This window comes from Hirundo rustica, chromosome 2 (assembly GCF_015227805.2).
Source record: "Hirundo rustica isolate bHirRus1 chromosome 2, bHirRus1.pri.v3, whole genome shotgun sequence".
NCBI lineage: Eukaryota > Metazoa > Chordata > Aves > Passeriformes > Hirundinidae > Hirundo > Hirundo rustica.
Window position 1 is genome coordinate 98,220,248 of NC_053451.1, and position 25,999 is coordinate 98,246,246.

General features: G+C 39.6%; 1 protein-coding gene across 1 annotated transcript in view; it reads right to left on the reverse strand.

Annotated features, from left to right (window-relative positions):
* Positions 1-25,041, reverse strand: part of ANOS1 (anosmin 1) — a 133,350-nt gene extending 108,309 nt beyond the window's left edge. Inside the window, exons 1-2 of the mRNA XM_040056345.1 lie at positions 24,841-25,041; positions 954-1,001 (exon numbers count right to left, since the gene is read on the reverse strand). Of these exons, the coding sequence (XP_039912279.1) occupies positions 954-1,001; positions 24,841-25,026 (234 nt within the window). The 5' untranslated portion in view covers positions 25,027-25,041. The remainder of the gene's footprint in view (positions 1-953; positions 1,002-24,840) is intronic.
* Between the last annotated feature and the right edge of the window lie 958 nt (positions 25,042-25,999).

The following is a 25,999-nucleotide window of genomic DNA, read 5'->3' on the forward strand; positions in this document are numbered from 1 at the left end:
ACCTACAACAGAGCAGTCAAAAAATTGGCCCATTTCCAATCCCTTTTATGTCAACAGAAGCTAAATAAGCGAATGTGTAATCTCATTCTTTAAACGTATACAAGAAGTCAACATATGTTAAAATCAAGTGTTTATGATCAGCATTTAATATCAGTTGCATTACTGAAACAATACAGAACAATGCTACTTCAATTTAATTCCATTTTCAGTACAACCCTAATGAATAAAGAATAATTACTTAAGTTAAAAGGCTTAAATAATTTTTTAGGGATATTTCCAATGAATGCAGCTTCCCTGATGTTCATAAACAGTCAGCAACAAATGTGCAATGCTATTTGACCCGCTAAAGCTCCCATATCCAGACACCATAGAAAAACCTTTGCAAATGAGAATCAGTGGACAATTAGCTCACCTACCCTTTAAGTGATAGAATGGGAAAGGGGCATCAGAAGAGCCAATGGGAATTGTGTCAAGAATACTTTCAAAGAAACTCAGGTTCAAGATAAAAATTAAATATTCAAACTGAATGAAATGTTGGATGTTGAAATACCCTGGTGCTGTTAGAGGAAGACTCTTAAGTTATTGACAGTCTACTTTGTTTGAAGTCTAACAAAGACTGTCAATAACTCTCTCTTTTACTCTCTTCTGACCAAAAACACTGAAAAAAACCCACAAATAAGACATCAGTTTCTAGCCAGTGTAAACTTTCTTAAAATGACAGAATTATGTTGGTTTAACTACACTTGATATGTATCCCCCAACATGGTTCCTTTCTCCTGAAAGAGTAAATCACTTGACTTTAATTTTTGATATTTTATTACAGGTTGAGGTTTCCAAATAAAATATAAACAAACACTCCTGAAAACAGGCTAAGAAGAAAAGCACTTTATCTACAGACAAGAGACTGAAAGCTGACAGGTAACATAAATGAGAGAGGAGAAAACTGGACTTACCTTTGAACACTGTTTATGATTCTGGCACCAAGCAAGTGACCCATTGTTCTGAAAGACAAAGGAAATGTATATGAATAATAATATTTCTTTCAGGCTGACATATTCACCCTCACATATTTAAATGGAATACACCATCCAGTTGTGCTTAGACGGTGTTGTGGCACAAGGTAAGTACCAATCCTGACTCCTAGTCCCTTTTGTGGAGCTAAAGGTTCACACAAGTGAAAGTGAACCTAAAAAAGTTAGGAAAGTATTTCAGCAGGCAAGCTGGATGGAAAACTGACCAAAGTCACCTTTCAGTCCATCTTTGTAAACTTGCTGTCTAGAATTGCTCAGTAGTAGACAAAAGGTAACATCTGCATTTAAAAAATTTATATAGATTAGTAGTGATTCATGAAAAGTCCATATCACACAACACATAAATTGTCAAGCAAAGACAATGAACAAGCTTTAAATAAATGGAAAATTCAATTAAATGCAACACAAGTTTCCCAAAAGTCACCTCTGCCAGTTTTATTTTATATTTTTGATAATAAAGTGCATTTCTGAGATAAGGAAACAATATAGCTACGATTTATCCTGATTGCAGTAAAACAACTAATACAGTATAACATGCAAAATAATAATTTAAGATAAAAGAAAAGAAGACATGATGAGAAGAGAAAGAGAAGTATGAAACTGGCACAGGGACAAACAACGACTTGCTATTCTTCTAGAGATGTTTCTGAAAAGTCAATTTTGGAAACAGTATTTCCTGGTTAAAAAACCACACAGCTCAGAAGTGAATGTTTGTGGTGCTAAAAGATTAAACAAAATAATGATTTACTTTCTGTATAGTGGAAGATTGAAACAAAATCAGGAAGACCTAAGTGACCAAACATGAGAAATGGGGTGCAAACTCTGCAACACATCCTAAGCTTAGGACATTATATGCATGTACTTCTTCCATCGTTTAGAAGTCCATACGCTGGAAACAGAATGGAGGAAGATTCTGATAAATTTATTGTTCATAACTGGACTACAATTGTCTGTGAGAGAGAGTAAAAGGGCACCCTTTCATAGGCTTTAGGCAAGGTACTCCCGCAGGGAATGTAACTGCAGTATACTGTCACTGTTGGCATCAACCATAGATCTGGAAATCAGTTTCCAAGGAGGAGGAATTCAGGTAGGCCAAAATGCAAAGTACTACTATAGCAGCACTATACCCCTTTCTCTCTCTCCCTACTTTTTTTCTTTTTTATCAGAGTGCAAATAATTGAATAATATACATATGTTACATATATCGGTTTCATCTGGCATAATTTTCTTCACAGTAGCTAGTATGGTCTATGCTTTGGATTTGTGCTGGAAGCACTGTTGATAACACAGGGATGTTTTCGTTACTGCTGGGCAGTGCTTACAAGTGCTTACACACAGTATCAAGGCCTTTTCTGCTCCTCACCCCATCCCACCAGTGAGGGCTGGGGGTGCAGGAGTTGGGAGGGGACACAGCTGTGACAGATGATCCCAAGATCCCAACTGACCAAAGGGATATTGCATACAATATGGTATCATACTCCACATACAATGCCAAGGGGAGGAGGAGGAAGAGATGGATATTTGGAGTGCTGGCGTTTGTCTTCCCAAATTACCAGTATGTATGACGAAGGGGATGGCTGCACATCTGAAAAACAGTGATATAACTCCTTGTTTAGTTTGTGTGCGTGGCTTTTGCTTTACCTTTAAACTGTCTTTATCACAACTCATGATGTTTTTCTACCTTCACTGTTCTGATACTCTCCCCAGTCCCACCCATGGATCAACTGAGTAAGCACATGTCAAGCTTAGTTGCCAGCTGGCTCTTAACCACAATACATAACTTTTTATGTATAAAACTCACACAGATAAAGTAAAAATTATTCTGTCAATGTACAGTTCAGAAGGAGAAATAGATAGAATCATTGTAATGGAGACAACTACAACAGTTTTTCAAAACTGCAGCATTGTGCTCTAATCTCAGCAAAGTTTGTAAGCTTGAATACAGTGATTTGCTACCACAACTATGAAGCCTATGCTTTGAAGCTGGATCTCTCTTTGTGAGTGTTTAAAAAGATCATGTTTGTGCATGTCTTCATACAACTGTGTAGTCACAAGTTCACAAAAGCTTTCAAGATGTGGCCAGCAGGTCAAGGGACGGGATCATCCTCCTTTAATCTGCTCTCACAAGCCACACATGAAGAACTGCATGCACTTCTCGGATCCTCAGGACAAGAAAGTCAAGGACCTGTTGGAGGAGGTCCAGAGAAGAGCCACGAAAATTATCTGAGGACCAGAGCACCTTTCAATAAAGGCTAAGACACTTGGGGTTGTCCAGCCTGGAGAAGAGAATGCTCCGGAGAAACCTTATTGCAGCCTTTCATTAAATAAAGCAGATTTACAAGAAAGACAGAGAGACCAAGGCCTGTCGTGACAAAACAAATGACAACAGATGAGAACGGAGAGAGGGTAGATTTAGATTGGATGTAGGGAAGAAAACTTTTTATGTTAAGGGTAGTGAGATACTGAAACAGGTTGCCCAGAGAACTGCTGGATGCTCCATCACTGGAATTGTTCAGTGACCAACATGATCTCATGGAAGTTCCCAGGGCACGAGGGATGAACTAGATGACCTCCAAAGATCCTTCTGACTTTCATCATCTTGTGACTTCAACCATCTCCACAGTCAGAATGACTGAATGGTTTGCCTTTCACCACAACTCTTAATCTGAACTTCAAAAAATTTATATAAGTCTTCTTTTATATGAGCTGAAATGCTAACAATTTCTACTCCTGTATTACTAAGGAAGTTATGGGGATAATAAATATAAAGACATATCCACTCTTTTTCACTCCTTTCCATTTATTTGTAGTTTTTTAGGAGCATTTTAAAACCATCAGTTCATACCATTTAACTTCAATATTTTATGAATATTTATTTTATCTTCCAGCAGATTACAATGCAATACTGCTTGATTTTATAATACGACTTTTATCTGTCATTACTGTAAAATTTAGCTCAAACTGAGATTCACTAGCATAAGATTAGCTAACTATGAGCACCATCTCAAGTCTAACCCCTTTGAAAAGAGACATAAATAAAAGAAATAAAACTTTAGAACAGCTGTAAATAACATAAGCTAGTGGGAATTCTTTTGTATTACTCTCAGTGCTGTATTAGGATTTATTATTTCCATTTACAAATCTAGCCAGCAGCAATGTTAAAACAATATTTTATGCTCTTGTTTCAATTTATCCCCCTTTCTTCTTCACATAAAACGTGACAGAAGTAGCTGATCGCAAAAACAGATCAGTAGCAGCTCACCACTTTGTTTCAGCTACACTGCTACTTTCCACTGAACTAGAAAAAGTATCTCTGCTTTTAAATTATACCTGTTACTTGGGACGATAAAGCCATAAATGCTCAGATGTGTGGTTCCTCTACTTGATAATTTCAACATCTACAATTTCTCTGAACTGAAAACTATTAGTACTTTAGTTAAAAAGTAAGTCTATCAAAATGTAAAAATATTGTTTAGCAACTCCAACTTCATACAAACTAATATGATGTGAATGATCTTTCACTGTATAAGGAAAAACAAATTCTACAGGCTTCCTTTGAACAGCAAGGTATCAGAGCAAGCCCAGACACTAAATGAAGGCTCTCCTCCACTCTGCATCTTAACACACGGTTAATCACAAACATTCCACTGTGATTATTGCTCATGCCAGTGTACCTGGCTGAAACTATAATTTCAAATAATCAGAAATTTGTGTTTTATCAGTAGCATTTTACATGCCCCCACATTCTATCCTCAGTTCCCTCATGTCTGTTCTTCTTCAAACCCAATTCTGATTTGACTTATTGAGAAGTTTGACTTAGTCTTCATTGGTGGTTTCAATCTGCGGTGCAGAAATGACCTCAAGGAAGAGTTGACTGCCACTGTTCCTACCCATCGATAAGCCTTGCACAGAGTATCTTCAGGGTAACCTCGAATCATCTGAATCTTCATAATGAAGAGAGCAAATTGCACTCAACAGGACAAACCCCAGGTATCCCACCTTCCCAGGCCTGACACATCACATGAAAAATGTCAGGCAGAGGAAACTAAAGCAGTCTCCAAGAGCACATAAGACATGGATTAGAGGAACTCAGGTCACCACCTGAGCCCCACGCACTTTCAATCTGCCAGGAAGGAAACACTAGACAAACTTCAAGAATCAGACCTTCAAAGACCAGGGCTGTTTGACTTGTAAAAGAAAAAGAGCTTACAAAAGCAAAAACAGGAGGGGGAAAAAAATTAAAACAAAATAATAGATAAATATTACAAGTCTCATAGGATTACAAGACCATATTACAAGATTCATTTTAGCAAGTATTTGTGTACACTTGCTTTCCTCTGGTAAACCACAAATGTGCCTGGTCCTAAACAGCTAAGACAAATGTCTATATTCTGTGCCTTGAAAAAAGGAAGCTGTGCTGAATCTCTTTAAGAAAAAAAATACATGTAGAGACACCAGAAAAATCAATCTTCTATCTACAGTGGGCCCCATGGGAAAAAAGTTAATAACATTCACAAGCAAGTACAAACTGGTCTTTAATTGCAGCAAAGGGAAAAAAGAAAAAAAACAGTATAAAATTACTTAATTTGCATCTCTGTCCATAATTATGTTAGGAGATACAACCCTTCTTTTGAAATGCCAGAGATGGGCTATGAAAATTAACTAGCCACTTAATCTGCTATGACAATAGCCATATACCTATTATCAGTTTCTGAAGTCTCTTCTCCCGTGCCCAATCTTCAATTCACATTTGTGTGAAACCACTGTCTCCCAGAAGTAGCCTCCTGACAATCTCACTGATTCTTTCAAAATGACAAAAAAAGCATAGAAATAAAGCTTTCAAATAACAGTATCCACTGAAGTAAAATAGAACATTTGACTAGACAAATCAGTAACTGCTGCAATGATGAATTTAAAGAGACAATCCCTATATACATTTTCCTTACCCTTTCAAAAATCTCAACAGCATGAAATTAAAAGTAACAGTAAAGTACAATTTGTTTGACATGCATTTCCTGACTGCATGTTCTATATGACACAAATTAATACAGGGACTTACTATGTCAGTGCTGCGCATCCCCAGGCTCAGCTCTGAAATGTGGAACTAAGGTGCAAAATGGAATCAACAAATTCAAACTAGGCTTCCCAGCTCCCAAATCAAAAGCATGCACTTAGGAATGAATTTCAGAAAAGTCTGTACACTTAGTGGGGAGAGATATCAAAACAAATAGATAGGAAATGCCAAAGAAAAATGTATTTCTCAAAGCCCTTCTGTCAAGATTAAACACAAACATGTAGTAAATGTATGGGCGGGGAATCAAAGTATCACCTCTCCTGGGTTCTGGTATTTAGTTATCCTTTTGCATATAAATAACTGGAACATATTTTTCTTTGAAAATAAGGCAGGAAAATGAAAAGAGGACACCCTGTTATACAACACCATGAACACCTGCCCCAGAAGTCTTTCACCAAGTTACAGCCAATTTAAGCCCTCATGCACTTTGAGATAACTCAGCAACAGGAGTTGAAATCAAATCACTCTGTAGAAATGAACAGGAGAAACAGAGAGATGGAGGTGGTGAAGGAGAAAGTTTTATATATATATATTTTTTTAATATATATATTTATATATTTTTTTAATATTTATATATCTATATATACTTATAAAGTTCAGTAGCAAGGTTCACCTCAGAAACAAGACTGGCTCTTTCAAGGACACCTTATGCAAACATATTTTTAGAGTTGTTTCTACTACATGCTTGTCCAGTGTACGCCAAGCTTGAAGACCATCCACTGGAGAAGCCATGGACAGAAGAAGAAGAGTATGAGATGAAAACACCCATAAAATACAACAAAATAGCAGTAATATTCTGGTTCCTTGGTTTCCATTCAGGAAACAAATGAAGGAAATACAAACTGAAATTAGTACATTTTGCTCTTTATATAGTTTCTGATGTCATTGTAAATTATATTTTACAGAAAAATTCCTGAGTAAGGGACTTTTGTTGGCATATAATGGTTCTAATAAAGAATGAAAAAAGTAAGCATCAACAAATAATAAATTGAATGTATAGCTTTGAGTCATTCCCATCTGTGCTGTCAGTAGATCCCAGGAAGAAGAAAACAGCATCTTCCCCTCTACTTCCCCTTTTCAGATAGAGAGCAATGAGGTCACCCTTCAGCCGTCTCCTCTCCAAACTAGAGAAGCTCAAAGTCCTCAGCCACTCTTCTCAGGACACGTCTTCTAGCCCTGTCACCAGTTTTGCTGTCCTCCTCTGGGTGCATGCAAGGACTTTCACATCCTTATTAAACTGTGGGGCCCAGAACAACCCACAGCACTCCAGGTGAGGCAGCACCCACGCTGAATACAGTGGGATAATCACCATTTTGAGCAGCTGGCGGTGCTGTGTTTGATGCACTCCAGGATGTGGCCCCGTTCACTAAAACCCTTTGAGCCCTGAGCTTCAGCCAGTTCTCCCAGCACTCCATGAACCCAGCTATCCCACAGCTGCCTCCGGCACCCCCTGACCCTGGCTCACCTTTTGCCCTGCCTGAGGCTGTTGCTGACCCTGTTACCAGCACCCAGCTCTGCCCGTCCCATGCCAGCCCCTTTGGGGCAGCTCCCCTCGGAGAGGCCATAGCCTGCAATTTCACCCCCAGCCCCCGGCTTCCCATGCCCTGGGGGCCAGCCCATGCTGAGACTGACAGCACAAGACTCTGCTTCAAAGTCTATAATAACATCTTCATCTATTCCTGATGTGTAAGTAATGTTCTTAGACTTTATTCTAGTTAGTAAAAGCACAAAGCAAAATTTCAACACCAAAACCAAGTAAAGATCGCCCAAACAAGATAAAACAAAAAAGCATATAAAATCTACCAGAACAAAACAAAAACAGCAACAAAAAATATTGCATAGAACTCTAATGTGAGAAAAAGTAGATCAAACAGCACTTAGCACGTATTAGCCACACTGTTTAATATATTACTATCAGATAACTTTATGACTGTGTTATATAAACGCATGTAGAAATTCAGCATTAAGTGTAACTATGTACGTGTATTTCCTCTGCTATCTTATAATGACATACAACTCTAAAAAAAAATAAAAATAATAATTAAAAAACCCACCAAACTGAGCAACAGTATCCTGAAAAAAAGAAGCTGAGGGCAAGAACACATTTTGAAACAAATACCTGAAGTTATTCTGTTACTGTAACTAACCACCGTGATTCCTCACAACTAAATCAAATGCACAACCCCCTTAGAGGAAGCCATTTTTATACCACAGATGTTTAAACCATAGAAAAGTCAATGCTGGTTACTGGTTAACCCAAGTAATTAAGTGATGACTGAATATAACAAATACTTATAAAACTGATCAGTCTAAAAATTCATTCTCTGACATCACTGCAGTTTGCAAATATAAACCAAAATTAAATTGTCATGGGTCACACTGCTATCTAACTTTAAACATCTGGATTTAACACCAGAAAATGGATATCACAAATAATTTTTAGAAAGTCTTAGTCAGGTTTTCTTTTGGATTTATGCTGACATTGCCATCAGCTGTAACATGCTAGGTCCTATCACAATGATATGGTGGGTCCTCCTGTAGATGAATGGCTACAAATAGAACTATATTGACCTAAACGTTGCATAGATATTTCCTGAACAGTTCATGCAAAGTCAACTTTTATTGCTGTTACAGACCAAAACATTAAAAGCCTCCACTTTACATACACCAAAACAGGAGGAAAAAAAAAAAAAAAAAAAAACAAAAAAAAAAAAAAGAAAAAAAAAAGAAAAAAAATTAGACCAGAGTAATTAAAAAAGAAATTAAGTAAAACCAGCAACCATCACCTAAATCATGAGACACAACACTAATTGTTTTCTGGCTGTCATCATTAGCAGGTTCCTAGAAAGATGATCATCAAAACCCAAAGACCATTACCAATGAAACAGCAAAAGATCGGTAGCTTTGAAAATGGACTATTTATTACTTGGATTAAATCTGCATCTCTAAGTAGGGGACACCTTTCCTCTTTTTAGAGCACTGTCTTCTCAAATGCACAGGATAACTACCAGATAAACACAAGCTGTAAAAACACATGAACCACAGGAATCCTTGTGTCTCCACGCACTTGTGAGTTATGACTGCCTTCTTGTGGTTTCACAGGCTTCACTCTTACCACTTCTAAGACCGATCTCAACTGAGGTCTTATTCTATTTAGCAGAATTTTTTACTAATCTGTAAAAGAATCCAGATGAAATAAGCCTCCCTTCTCCATGCAATAGGAGGAATTAAATACACTGACAGTAACTTGAAGATATTAAAGTTATATATTGAATCCCGAATTATAGTTGGGCCAAATTTCAAACACATTTTTGGGGATTAGGTAGTCCAGTTGAAGTGAACTGGAAACTAGTCTCATAGCATTAACATGAGAAGCAAAAGATAGCTTGCCAACTACTTGTTTGTAAGCTCTGTTTCAAAATCCCCACCCTTCCAAAATGCTAATGCACCTCTTCTATTGTGTCATAAACTAGATTTGCTATACATATGAAATTATGAGATAATAAAAGTATATGCTGGCTCAAGGATGTGACAGAAGTAGCCTTGGGAAATTATCACCCAGAAAAAGAACAAAAATTAATTCTAAAAACACAATGCTTACTTATGTAAAATCCAATATAAATGTTGACATATACAACCTGCTTTGTATTTGGACAAAATACAACTTGTTCACAATATACTGTAGGATTCAACATTTCAGAAGTGTTTGCATGCTGCTTTGATTTTATAACTGAAAACTATAGTCCATATTATTATTCTGTATAATTATAAGATTACTGGTTAGTTGGGTGACTCCCAACAGCATGTGATGCAGTACGTTTATCACAGGCTGCATTTGCCTCCACCGCCTTCCAAGAGAGAATTCCAGAATCAGTTACACACTCCCTAGGAAGCCAAGTGAACCATAGAAACACATCTATTGAGCAAAGCACCTGGTCTTGATGGGCTTGACGTATGTACTACACATATTTCAAATTTACCCTTTCCTTCAACTAATTCTAGTCTGGTCCCAAGGACACAAGGCCTCTTAGTTGCTAAAGTACATTAGATCCCCCAGGATTGTCTCTCCCAGTTATGTTAATCCATAAATCCATTGCATGAACCCTCAGATTGGTCGATGATGTGAAAGAAAAGGTGATCATGATACTTAAGAGACTCCCTCCCAAAGCAAACTGTGGTCCACATTAAAACACTAATGTGTAGATGCACCTCAGACATTTCTAACATCTCCCAAATACACAAGAGTAGTGATTCAGTGCCTCCTATTAGACTAAATTTTCTTCAAAAGCCACATTGTTTCAGGGCCAGTCAGGGCAGCATTCCTTTCTTGCAAAATGTTTAAGATTCTGTTGTCTCACTTCCTTAAGAAATGATACATACACGCACACACAAAGAATAACAACAATGCATTTTTATATCATCTAAGATGTCAGTTATAAATAGTCTAACCATAAACTACACAAACACGTAGTCCATGCATGTTGCATTGTCATGGAGTAATTTCTTTTTACAAAAACTGCTAAATGCATTGTACTGTACTACATACTGGCCATGTGATGCTGCACTGCATTTTCTCCTATTCTGTTCTGGAATGTATGACAGGGACATCATTATATGCTACATTTGTAACTTTGGCAAGAGTATGGATACCCACCTGTCCTTCAAACTTAGCAGCTCTTCAGTAGCCATATTACTAGGACTCAGTCAAGTACCATCAAATTATATGCTCACATTCTTGGGCTTGACATACTATTTATTTCCAAAATATTTGCATGAAATTCACATGATAAATTTCAGGAATGCATTTTGTTTCTCTTTGGCATATGTTACTAGTTTACAAGATACTAAATATTTCAAGCCACAGTAGCTGCCATATCCCCACAAGCTGAAGGATACATATGTTTTCATTTCCCTTTTAAAGGAAAACAAATGAAAATATGAATTCCATGCAGCACCTTTCTCAACATAAAATATTTGTGACAAGTATCTCCCAATTCCTATTGTCTTGATATGTCACTTTATAACGTTTCCTCTTTGAAGGCAATAGGCTCAATAAGCATAATTGCCAATATGAGTACTGTGTTTCACTACCTTTTAATATTTTTAAACCACGTAATAAAGTATAATTTCAGCAGTGAAACTTAGCACAAATAACAATTGCACAGATGAAATCTGCAGTTTAAAATTTTACTATAATTATTCATTGGAAACTCCAGACACCTATTAATATTTATAACATTTTTAATACAAAAATCATGTTTTGGAAGAATTATTAAAGTGCGTAGCAAAGCTCTCAAAAGTAAGAAGTGTAAAAATTAATAAAGTCCTTGGAAGTCTAACAATTGTGTAAACAGTCTTTGGGGATTTTTTTTCCCATTTTCCGCAAAAGACCTGCCTCAGTGAGTGAAGCGCTCCTCACCAGACCTGGGATTTCCTAGAAACATCTGCAAAAAGGCTTGTGGCCTTTCAGGAATTAGACATTTTTTCAAATAAAAACATCCCTTGGACTTAAACAGAATAGCCTATCTGCAATCTGAACCAAACCCAATACAATATTGTTAGAAACCACACACACACAAAGTCTTTCACCACAACAGTTAAAGCAGCATTTCAGAAAGAAGTCTTGTTTCCCTGCTATATTTTAATTATTACTCTTTCCATACAACTGCCTTCACGGTAGATGTTGCAGAGTGACAGAAAAGATGTAATGGGTGCAGTTTAATAAGCCTACAATTTATTGTTTCATCTCTAAAGCACAGCTCAACAAAAATCATATCAGACAGGTTAACACTCCATGGCTCCTCTCTTTTTGGTCCTTGGCCTGTCCCTTCCCAACCCCAGCTCTCACTTCTGCAGAAGGCCAACACACAGGGATGCCAAATTAAGCCTGTCCTAAAGACTACTAGATGCCAGTGGCATCTGCTCAGACACCACACATCACATCACGTACTGAATGTCCTTCTAGTAGTGCCACACAAGCAGGGAAAGTCATGATACCCTTCTCCAAACCAGTCAGTGCTGCTGTCTTTCCCCAGCTCCCAGACCTGTAAGCCCTGTTGGTGTTCGTGTGCAGACCACATTCTTATTCCTATCCTATTTTAAGGAATGGTAATAGCTCCCACAACAGCAGAAGTTGTGATGACATTGTGTTGACAATGGATGAAAAACAGGCATCAAGTGAAGGAGCACTCTGAAGGGTGGGCGAGTCTTTCCCTTTCTGCTTGAAATTTAACACATCTGCTAACCCAATCCTAGCCTGGACCCTTTGGCCCTGCAACGCTGACAGTATATTCCTGAGAGAAACAGGCTTTTAATGCAAGTTACAATATATTCTTCCAGTACCCTTAGGGGCTTTATCCAGTTTAAGAACTGAATGCTACACGAAATGTTTATTCCATGGGACAACTGCAGCAGTCCATCGCTCTAGACCGTCTTACAAGCAACCTAACACTCTGAAAGGGCAGATGAGAGAGAGAAAAAAAATCAGCATTAAATTCTATTGATAGCAATATACTAAAATTACTCATACAATTCAAGGGACAGGGGTATTAACTTGATTTTTTTCAGCGACAATCTTCAGTGAAAGATTTATGTTGCTTCATCACATTGCTGTAATTTTTCCACAAACATAAAAGCATTTCATGTGCCAGGTTTTTAGAATACAGTCTTATAACTAACTAATGAAGACATACCGTAAAAGGAAAATAAATCTCTCTTCAAGGCAGAACTGAAGCATTTGTCACTAACACATACGGTTACCAGAGACGTAGCTGTTATGCAGAACAATCATTTGCTGACAGGTCCATCATGTTTCAGACCTTTCTGGTATCAGGTGAAAGAGGTAAAAAATTAAATCAAGTTAATTTGCATTGAAGTTATTGAAAGGCTTGTAACATGAGAGATGTCAAAGCACAGCCTAAGTCCCTACCCAAGGCACAACATTTTAAAGCCTCCAGTTAATGTAAACAATTGGATATGGAATTTCACAGAATACCACTGCAAGGATCATATCAGTTGAGAAGCCTAGCATTTACTTTTATATCTTTTACCTAAATCAACAGCCACAAAAGAAAAAACATTGTAATATATATTCTTAAACTCATAAGATGCAGACAACTGCAGTTAACACCAGTTGTCAATAACTTGTACTATCAGCAGGCATTTTATATTAAGATTCTGTTTCTCTTTCTTAAATCACCTTTATTTGCAGAACTGAAAAATATTTCAGCTGTTCCCTATTTGGAAAGTCTCTGATACTGGTGGTATGCTCCAGGAATTCTGTCCCAATTATAAAGCTTCCTTCCATTTCACTAGCCTTCTTACCTGTGTAAAGCAATTTAGAAAGAAAGGCAGTGAAGGCGGTTCTGGTACTACAGGTAGATCAATAATATTCAAGTTTCTTCTTCATTGGACTGAGGAGCTCTGCTCGATTAACTTTCTCAGTGGGAAGTTCATGGGTGAGAACAAGTTAACTGAGGCTCGATCTATACCAGATGGATCTACTGGGTATGACTAAGCACCTTAGAGGCATAAAAAATTGACATCTGCTCCTATTATTAAGAGAACATGCCCTGCCTGTTGATGAAACTTACAGGGATGCTCTGGAATCCCTGAGGGAACCTGGATACATGGAGTAACAATCAGAAACTGGGCAGTAGCTCATCTTTTAAAAAAATATTTGCCTACTGTCTTTAGTGGTACTTAGCTCTGGTGACATTAAATTGCTTCTACCTTCTCTTGTCATCTTCTAAAAATATTTAAAGGTGCTTTACATCTAGCATATAACTTGCAATTCAGTTTTACTTTGTCCTAATGGCATTGTGCTATTTACTACCACTCTGAATTGAAAAGAAAGATGTCATGGTACAATAAGATGGCATTTAACAAATTCAAGTTAATTGTCTTTAAACAACATACTGAGAACTTTCTTATCTATAAACTCTAAACAGGTATTTCTAGTATATTTTCACTGGCCTAAGCTTATTTCCATTGAAACAGTTGGATACACTACTATCAAGTGTAGGGATATCAGACTCAGGCCAGAAACAAAAGCTCCAGAAAAATCCTGTCTTAAGCTACTAATCACATAAATGGAAGAATCTATGAGTATCAGTCAGAAATATGAAAGTTAAAGAAAACATGAGCCTACTCTACCTTAATTTGTAAAGCTCTTCAGTCTTTAAAACTAACTGAGTCATATTTTCTATTCCAAAACAAAGGCAGCCAGCACATCCATTAGGAAACTCTAAAATGTTCACGTTTCTACAATTTGGAAAACAGCTGAGGTTAAGTTTAACTTTCAAGTCTAGTTCACACCGCTGCTTTTTTTTTTTTTTTTTTTTTTTTCCCCTGCATAAGGACGGTTTTGAAGACAGGAAGAAGACTTGAAATAATTAGTTGCTGTTCCACATTAATTGCCACTGAAAATTTGTGCTTCAATGATGTCCAGTGCTCAAATGCAGGGGTGCAAATCTATGAATAAACCAAATCTTTTACAAGACTAACTAATACACTGCATGTGTGCATTTCTACTCCACTTGTTCAGTGAGGATCCACTGGACAGAAAACCTATGAAACTTACCAAAAGCCTACTGTCTTTCACATTGTGTATTCAGCTTTTTGACTCAAAGAAAAAATCCAGCAATAAGCTCCTAGCTGTAAAAATCTACACCTTCTCTCCTTATCTAGCCTGACAAACATGTCCCATAGCTGCTACTAAGTACTATACGAAGTGACAGACTCATCATTAATTGGATTATTTTTACCTCTTTGTGTCAGTTTTTCTAATCCCAAGTGTTTCTTCCACCTACTGCATATCCAGATTGACCAATGTTTGGCTAATTCTTGATCACAGTTCACAGCTGCATAGAAGGAAATATCAAAACAGAAGAAAGCCTCAAGCTCTTTTAGTTCCAGTTCCCTTCCCAAAATTGTTAGGTACAAATTAAATGTCAACATATTATACACACTTTGTAACTAATTAAAATGGAGGCAGATAATACTGTGATTCATTATTGTCTAGTTGTAGTTACACATTAACATGATTTTACTGTTGTCAAAGGAGCTACAACCATCACCTCATCAAAAAAACAAAAAACAAAAAAAAAGCCACACTGTTGAAATAGTCCATATTTAGGGATAGAAATTCTGGGGAAGAGAATGACAAATAGTCGCTATATTAGGACAACACCACCATAATAATACATTGTTATCACTCCTTCCTCACTATTTGCTGCTTCACGCATCTGTTCAGCCATGTGCTAAATTCAAAGGAAACCCAAACATCTTATAGCACTGAGGTCAAAAAATGAATTTGTAGTGTCCAGGTCCAAAAATGCCCTGAGGCCTGACTGGAATGTTCCAGTCATTAGCAGTTAAAAAGCATGATCAGTTAAATACAAATGATGTATTGCCCTATGCTCTTGGCCTAAATCACTAGCTGAGAAATCACATTCATGCACATGAACTGAGACTGCTTTTCTTTTTTTTTTTTTTTAACATAAATTACTGTGAAGATAATTTCCCTGAAGAGTAATCCATTAAAAAAAGAAAAACAGAACTATGCATCTAAATTCTCATAAGAATGGCAAGGAAGGTTGAACTACGTTTGCGCTAGACTAAATGAGTACATTATTTTCATCCAATCTTCACCATCAGCCTCAATTTCTGACTGCCTGGACAGAGGACATTTGCTCTAAAGCAACCCTATTTCCCTCATATTATATTATTGCAGGATCCATGACAGCCAGACTGCAGCCCTCACAGGCAGAAAAAGCCAGGCTTCACTGCCTTGGCCAGGTTTGCAGTTTCAGCTGTGACCACTTGAGGAATTACAGTGGCAGCAGTATGTCCAACTTCGGATGTGAAAGACAATGTCAGCTAGAACTTTGTTGCGAATTTTCATAGAGGTTTCTCCTGTAACTGACCTCTTCAAGGAAGACAAAATGGTTTTCAAAACATTTTTAATATGTTACAAACAAGAAAAAAATATAATATTTAAACCAAGTAAAACTTCAACCAGCTGAGAAAGAGCAGATATAAAAAATATTCACAAAAAACAGTTACAAACAAGACTTCCTACAGACCCATTACATCTGCTCTCTGTTTCCATAATTCCTTAATTTCAATTAATTGTGTCACAGGAAATTCTACAGTGCCTTCTACTCTCACATAATTTCTCCTTCCATGATTGTAAGCCTGCTAGACTTCACAGATCTCCACCTTTCTCCATTCTGAGACTCTCTTTTCTTGCTTCTCCTACAAGTTCTGAAGACTTCTCAGCAATCTCAGATGTTTACCGGGGGAGTCACATCCTTTGCAAGCCTGAGACAAGTCTCTTCTTTTTTAAAGGAATGTAATTACATACATATGTACACAACTTTGATGTCATATCTCTTTGACAGTCCAGAGAGAGACATTGGTGAAAATTATATTCACAGAAGACAACAGAAATTCAATTAAAACTTTATACTGGGGTTCTCTAGTCTGGAAATATCTGACATTCTTTTCAGTGGATGGAAAGACTGATTCTTTTTAATCAGAGATGAAAGGAACAGTACTCTACTTTCAAGTGTAAAGAGTCCACTTACCTTTCAACACCCCCAGTTCTCCATCTCTGTGACCTCTTGGTCATTAAAAGACTGAAAAAAGGATACAACTGGAGTTGGGACACCAAGCTCACAGCACTCTACTTTGTTGACTACATGGATCATACATGGACCTGATCCAGCTGAAGTCAACAGAAGGCTTTTCATGGACTTCAAAGGTTTTTGAAGCATAAAGCCTTATAAGGCTCAGCTGTGAGAAAGATCAAAAAATGAAGATTCTTGGTGTAAACTCCTAGGCAAGTGCTTTTTGAGTGCAACATCTACATTTCCTAGGCACCAGCTACTAAATATCAATACAGATGTGTCTGTCTTCTATAGGATGCTCCTGATACTCGGTTAATATTCCTATTTCCAATCTTTAAAAACATGGATGATAAATTACAGCACTTTCTTTTTCTGTTTACAAAATGTACTGGCAATGTACTCCAATCCAGCTAGTCAGAGAGCAAAAATTCACATAGAATGGCTGGTGCAGATGTAGGTCAGCTCGTGAATAACAATCTCTATCAGTAAACACAAATTCAGCACTCAATCTTAAGAAGTCACCCTTTACAAAATGACAAATTATGAGCATCTGGAAAATCAGCCTGCTTTTCAAGCTGTCTCAGAAATGTAATGTTTTGAGGTTTTTTTCCTTATACAACACTTACTAAGTCAAATACATTTAAATTAACTTCAGAGCACTAGTTAATCACAGAGACAACCCATATTCAGACAACAAATAATGCTTTAGTAATAGTTTTTATATGACCACTACCCATCTGAAAAACCTTTTGATCTGTATTAAGTGGCTATATCTTCCAATGGAAAAACATTTACATTTTAGAACTGACAGCGTTTTTCTTTCAGAAGTTTTCTAATGCTTTTCAAAAGCAGTATCTCCTCCCCATCACCAGCATGACTGTGACATTTAAACTATTCTTTACCAATATTTTATATACATAAAATGTCTGCTTTAAAACCTTTGTAATTCCTGTTGAGTTTATTGCACCTGGAATCCAGCACACTTACCAAATCAACAGCAATTCCAGTTTTACGAACCCAAGCATAAAAAAATATTTTTCTTAATATGTAAGAATACACAAGTAAATGTGAGAAAAACTTGGCAACTCCTATTGTTCAGTACAATTGTTCACCAGTCCCTTGCATTTTCATACAGTTCACTTGATTTGCATTTAAACTTACACTTGAGACACAGACAAGCATTTTAATTTAGGAAAGCAATGAGCAAGTCTGAGTCATCAAAACCACTAGAAAACAATGACCAAGCAGTGTAGACCCCTGCACTCATATCAACTATGCAAACATTCACTGAGGCCAAAGATATCTGGGTCTGGTTATGAGACAGTTAATACGTCTCCCACTGAAATCAGGGAGGTTCATACCAGACCAGGCTACAACAGCAAAGACTCACTGTGGCTCAATTACACAATATGGTGAACAATGCAGCTGTTTTCACTACCACTGTTATTCAAAACAAACCTTTCATTTTCACAGGTTTTACCTAAGATTCTGTTAGATCTGTGCACCTTTTGTGCACTACAGATCTTGATAATAAGAGCACATCAAATGCCAGAATTATTACCCAGATCATATGCCATATGAACATAAAAACAGGAGAATGAATGGGACTTTTAATGAGTTTTGAGAAAAACAAAGTAATGACAAATGCTACAATTTGTCTGTGGAAATAAATTAACAGCAGTGTGCTTTAGAAGACATATGAAAGTCAGAATTATTTAACACAAGGGCTATTTTTGGAAAGGAGATGAGTATTGAAACGGCAACAAAAGCAGATGGCACACATCTTCACATTTAGAAAAGGTTGAGAGCATGTCCCAAGAGAGCTAAGCAAACTCAGTGCCAGGGCAGCCTGTCCATTGGAACTGAAACATTCTGGGAATAACACACTACACATCTACCATATCTCATTACAAAAGTACCACTTAAAAAGTACCATTAAATCTTTCCAAAAGATTTAATGAAAAACAATTTATAGTTTCAGAATTATTCAAGACAGTTAAAACAAATGGTTTCTTCACGACTTCCAGCTTCTCTTCAGCAGAGCACAGAGACACATGCACCTTAGACTTTTGGCCTGGCCATCATTTTCCCAGCTGGGACCTATTGCAGATTATTGCAGGTGCAGTCACTTTAGAGTTACAGGCAATTTGAAGGCAGATGTGCTGGCATTTAGACAACTAGCTTCCTGACTTGTAGGTGAAATCTGGTATTGCTTATCTAGAGGTAATCACTTGCACATTATTTGCTTGCAGATATAAAATCTGAGAACCTTTTATTACTCACTTAAAAGAATTGCCTGTTTTTCTTCAAAAACTTCAGTTGTCCTGAAAGGCAACAGTCCTCCTACAACAGCAAAAACAACCTCCTAGCACCATGTAGTTATCAGTCATTCAATATAACAAATTTTTAAGGCTTTACTCTTCCCTTTTACAGCTACTAAACATTACTCAACATATGGCTCTATTAGCTTAAAACAATATTTTTCCATACTTTCAAAAACAATTTTGAATTAGCCTTGGCTCATCTAGCTTAGTACTAATTCCTAAGTACTAAATCATAGTATATTACTATTAGATTTACACTAAATCACATTTACAAGAGGAAATTTCTCTCTAATTTCCTTCCATATATCACAAAACTGGCTTACCACTTGAGAGATGTTGTATCAAAATTTTCAGTTGCAATCCACCCACTTCACAAATAAGTCAACACAAACAGAGAACCCCAATGTGACCAAGGTCATCCACAGTGTTGCCTGTATGTTTCTAATCAGTGCCCATTTTTATGAGTTTAAACAATCTCTCATAAGCCTGTTCAAGTAGCAATCACAATTCTGGATCACACAACATGTATATATCTCCATGTCCTGGACTTCCCCCGATGAATAAAGAAATAGACTTGATAAAATTCAATTTACTACTGAAGGTTACCCCCTCAAAAATTTTTAAAACTATAGTGAGATATACCAATATCTAAAAAGACAGAAAAAAATTGATTAAGCATTAGTATTTTATTTTTAATGCACTGACAATCATAAATGGTCATATATGAACCCATGTAAGAAAATCTAAATCATGAAAATTAATTTAGAAGCAAGTAACAGTATTTAGCAGGCATTATATATTTAAAATAGCCAATCCTGGTCTCTGTTCTAGTCATTCCTCCACACCTGGAGTGGTAGGTCCAGTACTGGGCTCCCCAGTACATGGAAAGAGATGGACTTAGTGATGGGAGCCCAGAAAAGGGAGGGTAATTTCTCTCATATGAGAAGACACTAAGAGAACTGGAAGTGTTTCGTCTGGAATAGAAAAGCCTCAGTGGTTTCTCATCAATGTTTGTAAGTACCTGATAGGAGAGAGTAGAGAAAATGAAGCCAGACTCTTCTCAGTGGAATCCAGTAACAGGACAAAATGCGATGGACAAATTTGAAACATGGGAAACTTCATCTGAACATGAGAAAACACCTTTTTTTATTACCATAAATAAACAGGGTGGTTAAACACTAGAACAAGTTGCCAGGAGGTGCTGTTCAGCCTCAGCTACTGTTACTCTGTGAGAATATGCTGTAACCTCTCCAGTAACTCCACACAACGAACATAGGAAATTTTACTGGCAACTACCCCAAATTCTTAGGGCACGTTCTACCACTCCCTCAGCTTTTGACCCAGTAAACAAGACTGACCGCTCCTCTATCTTAAGTAAATTATCAAGTTGCACATATTACGCAGGAAGACACTTGAGCTTGAGAGATCTATAAGAGATACCAGCTAAGACAAAGATCAGCAAGTTCACAGGTCAAATTAAACAGTTTGCCCTTCGTAACATTTCTAGCCTAAGTAGTTACAGTGATGTTCAAACTCTTTTCACAAAATTTTAATCATGCCAGTTTTAAAACATGGCTCAGATGGCTGGCAATAGAGATTAAAATCCAAATTGTTTTTTCACTCAACTTGAAAACAAAACACTAAAGGTCACTGCCGTGCCTGCTCCCCCAACACAAAACGAGTTCGCCCACAACTAATATCACAAATGGGAAAGGTGACACCCACAGAGAGCAATGCAAGGAGTTTAGTCTCACTCTGATAAACCAGGCAGGTTATACAGAAAAGCCCTAGCAAAACTAATCTGAGCATTCAGGCCTCTTGTCCAGCTGGCTGTGTGAGGTCCCTGTTTATACCTATATCTTTTTCAAAAAAAACCAAAAACTTGTGCAGTAACTGACCTCATCTTCATAGGGCTTTACTTACTGTACTAAATTACTATAAAAATAGATTGACAAAAAAACTTTGAATACATCAAATTAAAATTTGCACCTTTCTCCTGGAGATCAACTAAAACACTGAAACAGAAACTGCCTTAATAAAAAAAAAAGAAGTTGATGGAAAGAATATATCCAATGACATCACTGTACAACTTCTGCCCCTAAAATAGTATGGTTTTTTCCACACTGGATTCACAGTCTTGGTGTTTCCTATCGAGCCAGACACCCTAGTCCTTCCTCTCATTCCAAACTAGAGGAGAAATTGCCCTTCCCATCTTATAAGGGCACCATAATAACACCCAGGCATGCTTTTTTAGCCAAATGCACACAACACTGATTTATGATGTAGGACTGGAAGGTTCAAATCTACACCTCCTCCTCCTAAGCAGGCCATCTGACGGTCATGCTCTTACTTACTGGAAGAACACTCTTGCCATTCTCCCCTGTTCAGGTGTTTTACAGAGAATTTTGTCAGAAAAAGAAGCACAGCACTAGGAAGGAACTCTGCTTTATCAAGGCAGTGACCCAAGAGCATGGACAGGTCCCAGGGAATGCTCCAATTACTCCCTCATACATGTTTCTCAGCAGTCATAGTAAAACTTTTGTGTCAACACCCAAAATGGCTTAAAATAAGTACTCTGAACATAAGGCTACAGACATGAGTTCCCTTTGCCCTTACTCATTCTGGTTAATGAATGCTTCATTTGGTGCTGTCCAGGAGCCTAAGTTACACAGTTGGGAAAAAAATGCTTTCTCTCATCTGCAAATTTTCAGAGCAATCTAAAGCCCACTATTGAACACATTCCAGTAAGACAGAAGAGATATGTTGGAGTCCCTTCATTTAGACATTAAACACAGTTGTCTACTGTGGATGAGCATGTAATTAGTAAGTTTTTAATATAAAAGAAGAATCCACTATGACCCCTTCTGCTACTTTTTTGTCTGTTTGATTGCTTAGGATGAAAGGACTTAGTGCTAGCATGCTCTCTGTGAAAGTTCATGGCCTGGAGATAGGCCATAGATATAAAACACACACATTTCATTGAGTGCAAGACCCATGTGGTGCATAACTCTCATAAATGACCTCACATATCCTTTGGTATAACCTCTACATGGAACTTCTCAACACCACCAGAACTGGAAAACTCCCCTGGCCATGGGGATTTTATAGGAATAAGCAGGCATCCGTGCCCATTCAACAAGCATTCTGAAGAACAAAGGTTTTTGATTTAGGTGACTGATTCTTCTTCTAGACCACATCAGTGGAAAAAAAAAAATTTTAATTATGCTTCAGGTAAAATAATTTCCTACTGACGATGTCCGTTAAAATAGGCTTAGAAATGCTTCCCAAGTATAAATTAACAAATAGGTTTTTTTGAAAGAATACCTCTCTTGAAACTTTTTAAAAATAAAGACAGTAAAGAAAAATGGGTAAAAATTCTCAGTGGGGAGGGATTAATTAAAATCCCTTGTGAACATTTGGTATTTGAAACAACATTAGTCGCCATTCAAACAAGAGTCAGAAGGTATATAATTAACCCAGACTTCCTATTTATACTACCTCATTCTCTTTAAAAAATGTTAGTAATGTGATTTTAATACCATAAACTATGTGAAATTAAGTCTCTGTGAAGTTTTGGGGACATCATCGCTTGCAAATCATCCAGCTGCTGTCTCTCTAACCCCCAGCACTGAGGCTCTACCTAAAGCAGGGCTGAGAAATGAGTGGGTCAGTCTTCTTTCAATTCTTGCTTAACTGGGAGACACTAGAGTTCCTTCCTGCTCTGATTGGGAAGAGCTAGTGTTTAGTTTGCTTCAAAGGTTGAATCAGATTACAAGATAAGTGGGTATCTGAAATGAAAAGAACTCCAGAAATTGCTACCAGTTGAGATGAAAAGGGGAAGGGAATGGCCAGAAGGAGGGAGAAGAGAAAGGAATGGAAGGAACATCAGACCCTTTAGCCTGAACAGAATAATCTGGCCCAAATCTGCACATCCTACAGTCCACTGTGTCTTATCCGTCTCCTTTGAGAACACTGGATGCTTGATGTACTTTAAAACTCTCCTCCTTTTCCTCATTATAAGACAATGGAGAGCTTAGCTTTTATAAACGAGAGCACTTTATCTTCCAAACATTACAGTCGTTTCAAGTCGAACAGGAGTTTAATCCCTAGTAATTAAGATAAATTACCACGTGCTGTAGCAGGTTGGGGTTAAAACGATGAGATTTTCAACTGACTACAAAAACCAGCAAGTTATCAATTCCTAACTGAGTAATTCCCTACTTATTTCACTCTAGCTAATTAAAATGTAATCACGATTGTTTGGCAGTGTGCATTCTGTCAGCAGTTTTACGTTGAAAAAGAAAATTTGCCAAGAAAACACACAAAAAAAAAAGGGGGGGAAAGCCTTTCAATAAGAATTGGCTTGATCTAAACTGCCTGTTTAGCCACTGAAACTGTAAAACAAGTAAGTTACAACCGCTTGACAAGGCAATAAAAATACTAACAGCACTCCGGGATAATGACCTATATTAACGGGTATCCTCCTCTCAGGCCACCCCGTGGTGCACGGACCGCGCTGACAGCGAGCGCTCCGCCGCCCCGGGCCGAGCCCCGCGGAGCAGGGCCAGGGCAGCCGCTTCTCCACCCATCTCGGGTCGCAAACCCGGTCTCTTAAACCCAAATCCGGCTGCAGACATCCAAACAACTTCCTGCTGCCCTTACAGTGCATACACTCAGCTCTCATTCCACCCCCGCCCCCTTTTTTTTTTTTTTTTTAAAAAAAAAAAAAAAAAAAAAAAAAAAAAAAAAAAAAAAAAAAAACGACCTCCGAGACGCGCCTTTGGTGACAATGCCATTGCCCCCAACGCAACCCCACGGAAAGCGTTTGCCCGGACGTTCCCTGCTCCTCAGCGAGCGCCAAGCCCGGGGTGAGCGAGCGGCGCGTTGCGGAGATGTGCCAGCCCGAGGGGCCGAGGTGGCTCCCTTGGCACCGGGCTGGCCAGCCCTTCCCTTCCCCAAGGGGGCTGGGGCTCTGGAGAGGAAAAACGCCTTGAGGCTCGGAAGGGTTTCCATCATTTGGATGAATTCGACTAGATTTAATATTTGCGCAGGGAAGAACAGGTGGGGAAAGGGAAAGGTGCGTGTGTAACTAGAAGACGGGAAAGGACGGGCAGACACCCGCTGCTCTTCCACTAGCTCCACGCTGCTTCCAGCTTTCATTTTAAGCTTCGCAGGTCTCCCGCCACTTCAATTCCATTCCTCCCCACTTTATCCCGATTAGACAGAGATGTGCCTCTCTGTCCCAGAATAGAAAAGAAGGATTTAAAAAAAAAAAAAAAAAGTTACCCCCATCCTCACCTTCCAGGAGGTAGAACCAACTATTACACGCTCACGATTATAGCTCTTAAATAACAGGCTCAAACTTTCCCAGTGGGCTGGGGAAGAGAACCACCTGCGGGCGGCCTGGCGCACCGGCGCGCAGGCAGGCGGAGCCCCGCGGGATCGCCGCAGCACCGCTCGGCGGGACGAGCGCACCGCCGGCCCGGGAGCGCCGCGCACTTGCGAGGAGCCAGGGCAGAGCGTGCCAGGAGCCCCGCGACCCGCCAGGCGGGGAGCCCGATCAGCGCTCACAGGCACCGACGGGGCTGGGCGCTGCCGCGGGGCCGTGCCCACCTGTCCGGCGCCTCCAGGTGCCGGTCATCCCCTGGGAGTGCGGGCCCCAAGTTCGCCAAGAGGCGCCCCGGTCCCGGCCGTCCTTTCCGCGCCCACCCCGCGCCCCGGGCGACACCCGCTCTCCGAACGGCAGCAGAGGGGCTCCCTGCGCGGTGCCGTGCCCCTACCTGGAAATGCTTGAAGAAGGCGGAGATGCGGGTGATCTGAAGGCTCAGGCACCTGGAGGTGCATCTGGCCGTGGCGAAAGCCTCCTCCTGCCTCCGGGCGGCGGCCCCCGGCCCGTCGGGGCTGCCGCAGGCGGCCGTCACCCAGAGGAGCAGGGCGAGGGACACGCCGGGCGCCCTCCGCACCATCGCTCTGCGGGAGAGGAGGGCAGAGGGGCGGCCGGGCGGCGCGGGGGGCTGCAGGCGCCGGGGTGAGCTCGCTGCCTCTCGGCGGGCTGGTGCCGGGCTGCGCCGGGGACGGGCACCTCCGCGCCGCAGAAACTACACAAGAAAGTTCAATCATTCAACTCCCCTCACCCCCGTCCTCTCTCTCTCCCTCCCGCCCGCGCCGGCCCACGGCCCTCCCCCGCCGGCAGCGGGCGGGCCGATGCTGGCAGCGGCCGCGCCATTGGCTGCGCCGAGCGCCGGCGGCGGCGGGCGGGCCCCGTGCCCGCGGGCAGGCCGGGGCGGGCGGGCAGCGCGGCCCGCTCCGCTCGCCGCCACCTGCGCCCGTGTCCCTGCCCCTACGCACGGGCCGGCTGCGTGAGGGTGGCTGGGCGTCACGGCCCCGGGTAGCCAGTCTTAACACCCTGGTTAAGTCTCTTTTACTTCTTCTTTAAAAAATCGGTTTTTAAAAAGAAAGAAGAAAGAACGCAGGGAAATCACTTTTTAAAACTCGGTGTTTCTTACAGAGTAACAGTGCGGTGAGCGCTTGTCCCAAGGTGAAACGCGTACAGGCTCCTCTGAAGAGTTATTTAAAAATGAAAATGTACAAGTCATTAGCCCAAATATCTCTGTGTAATAGCTGCAAAGGTTAAAACCGCACCTTGAGCAGTAAAATGGCCCCCACACAGTAAATACCAGCCCAACGTCCTTTCCCTCCTGCCGTCAGCTCCAGGGCCGGAGCGTGTGCCGCAGCATGCAGCACAGAGGTTACCTACCGCATTCCTCTCCCTGTGCAAGCGGCACGGACTCCTCCCGTCGCAAGTATGTGCTGCTACAAGGAGCGAGCGGATCATTTCTCACCGGAGCCTGTGGATTGAGCCTCCCGAACTCGAAAGTCGCACGTCTGTATGAGATGAAATAAGTAACTTTAGGCCATTTCAGAAGTTAATACTAGGTC